Source organism: Lampris incognitus, chromosome 18 (assembly GCF_029633865.1).
Source record: "Lampris incognitus isolate fLamInc1 chromosome 18, fLamInc1.hap2, whole genome shotgun sequence".
Lineage (NCBI taxonomy): Eukaryota > Metazoa > Chordata > Actinopteri > Lampriformes > Lampridae > Lampris > Lampris incognitus.
This window is the reverse complement of record NC_079228.1, coordinates 6760361-6764273: the sequence shown is the minus strand read 5'-3', so window position 1 is coordinate 6764273 and position 3913 is coordinate 6760361. Positions and strand designations below refer to the sequence as shown.

Here is a 3913-nt window from a genome sequence, read left to right as displayed (position 1 = left end):
TAGGCGCCGGAAGTGCATTGCTGCCTCCCGCTGGTAAAAAAATAATTAAAAAAAATATATATATATAAAAAACAAAACAACGCGTTTTTTTTTACCATGACGTTTTTATTTTTATTGTTTTATCATTACGTGTTTGTTTTGTTTTCTTGTCGTACTATGGATAAGTAGGGGAGCGAAGGAAGGACGCTGCTCCACTGGAGCAGGAGCCACATGCCATGGCGGGGAGGATTAAGGCCGTCCCACGGCCCTAAAGCGTTTCGCCTTTGCCACTTGCCAAGTTAAAGCGACTCCGGTTTAAATGATCGTCAAGTCAGGTCTTCAGTTGCGAGCTCAGCTTGTACACAGCGTTGCTCCCTGCACCCTTGACAAGCTCCAGTCTCTTTAGCTCAGTCAGACAGAGGAAGTAGATGGGGGCCATGGTGCCAATGCCCGTGATCTTCTTCAAGTCCTCCATCCAAAGCTCGGTTGCTTCCCCGTAGCATTTTTCTGCCGCCGCACTGTTTATCTCGTGGATGGCCTGGTTGAGGCTGGACAGGGACATCTGCTTGAGGTAACGGGGCAGACTCTGAAATTCACACTCTGACACGATGGCAAGGCTCAGCACGTCGTTTTCCTTCCCTGATAGCCGGGTATGTGGCTGTACTGTTGCGGGTGGTTTCTTCAATCGAGTCTGGGCCAGAAGACTTTTCAAATTTCTTCCGAAATTCGACTCCAGGCTTGGCATTTCTGGTGTCGGTCCATCACCAGCATCTCTGCTGGATACCTCAGGCACGTTGTACTCCCAGGTGCATTTGGTGGCAGTTCTACTAGCGGGTGTTGGGATTTCTGAGATGGGCTTTTCATCATCTGCAGGTTCAACTTCCACCACCTCCTTGCTTGCGCTGAAGAGCGTGTTGATGAAGGGGGTTTCAAACACAGGGACCTCAGGGGTGGTCTGCGGGTTAATAGGGCAATCAGGGGACCCTAGGTTGCTCCCTCCCACTGGAGGTGGTTGAGAGGAGCAGTCATGCGACTTACAGATTGTAATCTTGCGAGTGCAAAATGTAGGCGTCTCTGACCCCACGCTGTCCTTTGCAGACAAGTTGTCTATTACAGAGTTTACTGGCCTTGTGGGCAGGCTGTCTGGAGCGCTGTTAGCTTGTTCGTTGTTCCTCTGATAGAGGGCCATGGTGAAGTCATTGTTGAGAGACATTGTGTGTTCGGAGATCCCAAATTCGTGAATCTGCAGCATTTGGAGCTTATCCTCGTCCATGCGCAGGAGGAGCTTGGGAGTCACGGGCACGGGTGGCTGGATGGACATGTAGGGCGGCGGAGGAGAACGGTTCATCCCGCGCATGGGAGATACTTCCGCAGTGAACTGCACGCTGCTCAGCACTCTGCTCAGGTGCATCTTTGACAGGCCAAAGTCAGAGAGCTGTGGGGTGCGCAATGGGTCCACGGTGCAGGCCGGAAGCACCATTTCCAGCGAGGTCTCTCTGACCTCCTGCTCAGTCTCCACTTCTCCGTCCATTTCCCCGGAGTCGTCTTCCTCTACCGCTGCTTTATCCGTGGCCTCTACTTCTTGACATTTGACCTTGGTGGGATTGTGGCCCTTTTGGGGGGCTTGGTAGCCGTACTTTTCACAGTGCCTCTTCAGCCTTTCAATATCTCCAGCACACCTCTGCTTCATCACCTCACACGCCTTTATAAAGCGGTTCACCTCCTCCTCCTCCACCCTCTGCTGGGCCAGCCGAGCCCGTACCTGCTTCTTCATATCCATCACCTGCGAGTTCATTTGGTGATACGTTTGCATGGCCCTTTCGGCGTTTTCATAGTGGTGGTCCCGGTTCTGGTAAGCATGCTGAAACCTGGCGGTTTCTGTCTCCAGAGTCGTCCCCAGCTTCCGCAGCTTCGTGAAGAAACTCGACGTCGGGTCCATTGTTCCGCTCCGAACAACACGTGCGAATAGGAATCCCCTACTACACCTACTCCGTCGGGTTTACGGTCGCATCCGCGGCGGAAATTAAAAAAAAAAAGCATTTGCGCTTTGCAAACGGAAATTATGTACGTGGGGGTTTTTTTTGCACGTGGGTTATTCTCATATTACGTCACATATCACGTGACGGCAACACGTTCGCTACGTTGGAGAACGAACGGCTCCAATCCACAGCGAACCGCGTCGCTGTCACTGCGCGACGCCAAAGGCTTTGGAGACAGTCGGAGCGGACAGCGTCTAGTCCAGGGTTTGATTCCTGCAGAAGAGCTGTCGTGGTTCCGTGTTTTACAGTGGTTACTTTCTGCACTGTTTCCGGCTGCTGCAACCGAGCTGACAGAGAGCAGAACAAGTCAGCTTTCCAAAGACAATCAGCCATCAAGGAGAAGAAACTCGGAGGTGGTCAGGGGAAAGAAGAAGGAAATGGATATCGAGGATAAGTGGGGAACAGAATCATGCAGAAGTCAAGATACCTGCTTTTACACAAGGCAAAAAGGCAGCTGGTCACGGTCTGTGACCAGCTGCCCTCGGGCCGCCCGCCAGAGATCCCTGGCCCCATTCGTCCTACCACTGGGCTCCTCTGCCCGTCTTCTGGGTACTCTGGGTCCTTTGGTTTTGGGACGTCTGGAATCTGTCCTTTGAGCGAGGGAGGGGGGGGGGTCCTGTCATGGTCTGTGATCTGGGCTCTCCCATCCCCTGATGGGTGCTATAATTCACGTGTGCCTGAATGACCCGGATTGCTCGGTTCCACTCACCTCCCCTGTCTCCGACTGGCTGGCCGGTTCCTGCACCAGGCTGTTCTCGTACCCTGGTCGTAGCAAAACGTACGAAAAGTAATGCACTAAAAATTCGTATTTAACCCACGTAATCGTGGGCCAGGCTGTGATCACGTGACCTAGGCGCTGGCTGCCGTGAAAAAATGGCGGACATTTTTTTTTAAATTCTCATTGGAAAACGCAACATTTTAAGAGTTTGGTCATTAAGAGGCGGTTTGATAACACTTCTAGAGAGAAATGCGCATTATATTGCCATGCTCTTGCATGGTTCGTTGAATGTGTACGATCTTCATGTTATTGCGAAACCTATACGGTTTCTATTGTTGCTGTGGACGCTTGTATGTTTATTTAAAGGCGTAGATCAAATATCCTGTTCTTTAAACGGGAGAAATGGAAGTCAGGCTGGCAAACCCTGCACGATCCAAGTTTGTGGAAATGACTTTAGTCGTCTTCTCGGATTTGGCAATGAACAGTCATGTTAACCCTAACGAGCTACTCTGCAAAACGTTGATCAGTCAAATTCTTCAAACGGTTTTCTTGACAGAAGGGGGCTGGTTTCATGGCGAACCTGCAGTTTCAACACGTAGCCTTGCCTGTAGTGCAGGGAAGCTGTTCTGCACTGTACAGGCTGGCGCAGGCGCTCTGAATCGCTCGTGTCGTAGGTAGGGGCGTGGCCTCGTGGGAGCTAGGGGGGGACGGCCCCCATTGGTCAGAGCACCCACTGGCTCCCCCGCCCAGCTAGCAAGTGACATTGCATTTTGGATGTTCAACTTTTCCTGTGCAGTGGTGAAAGATAATTTAATGAGTAAAAAGTGCAGTGTGCAGCATGGCAAGTGGTGTGTGTGTTCAGGATATGGAAATGTTGGCTTCATTGTGTACATTTTCCCTTCATGCAATTGAAATACTAAATGACATTTCTGTCTTCGGTCTTTACACTTTACAACACTTAAACCATACCTATTGCATTAACACCGGTGCATGGGACATGTAGATTAGACGAAAGATACCATCCCACACCCTCTGGCTACACACAATCCATGGCCTTGCTAAAAGGGCCATCATCATCTTCGAAAGTAGCTTTAAAATGGTAGTTTTGACAAGTGCCACCCTAATTAAATGGCTGCCCCCCCCACTAAAAAAACGACTGGCTACGCCCCTGGTCGGA

General features: G+C 50.8%; 1 protein-coding gene across 1 annotated transcript; it reads right to left on the bottom strand.

The window, feature by feature from the left end:
• Positions 1-310: 310 nt before the first annotated feature.
• Positions 311-1918, bottom strand: LOC130129117 (spindle and kinetochore-associated protein 3-like). Its single transcript, XM_056298916.1, has one exon. The coding sequence runs from the start codon at positions 1916-1918 to the stop codon at positions 311-313; it is 1608 nt and encodes a 535-aa protein (XP_056154891.1).
• Between the last annotated feature and the right edge of the window lie 1995 nt (positions 1919-3913).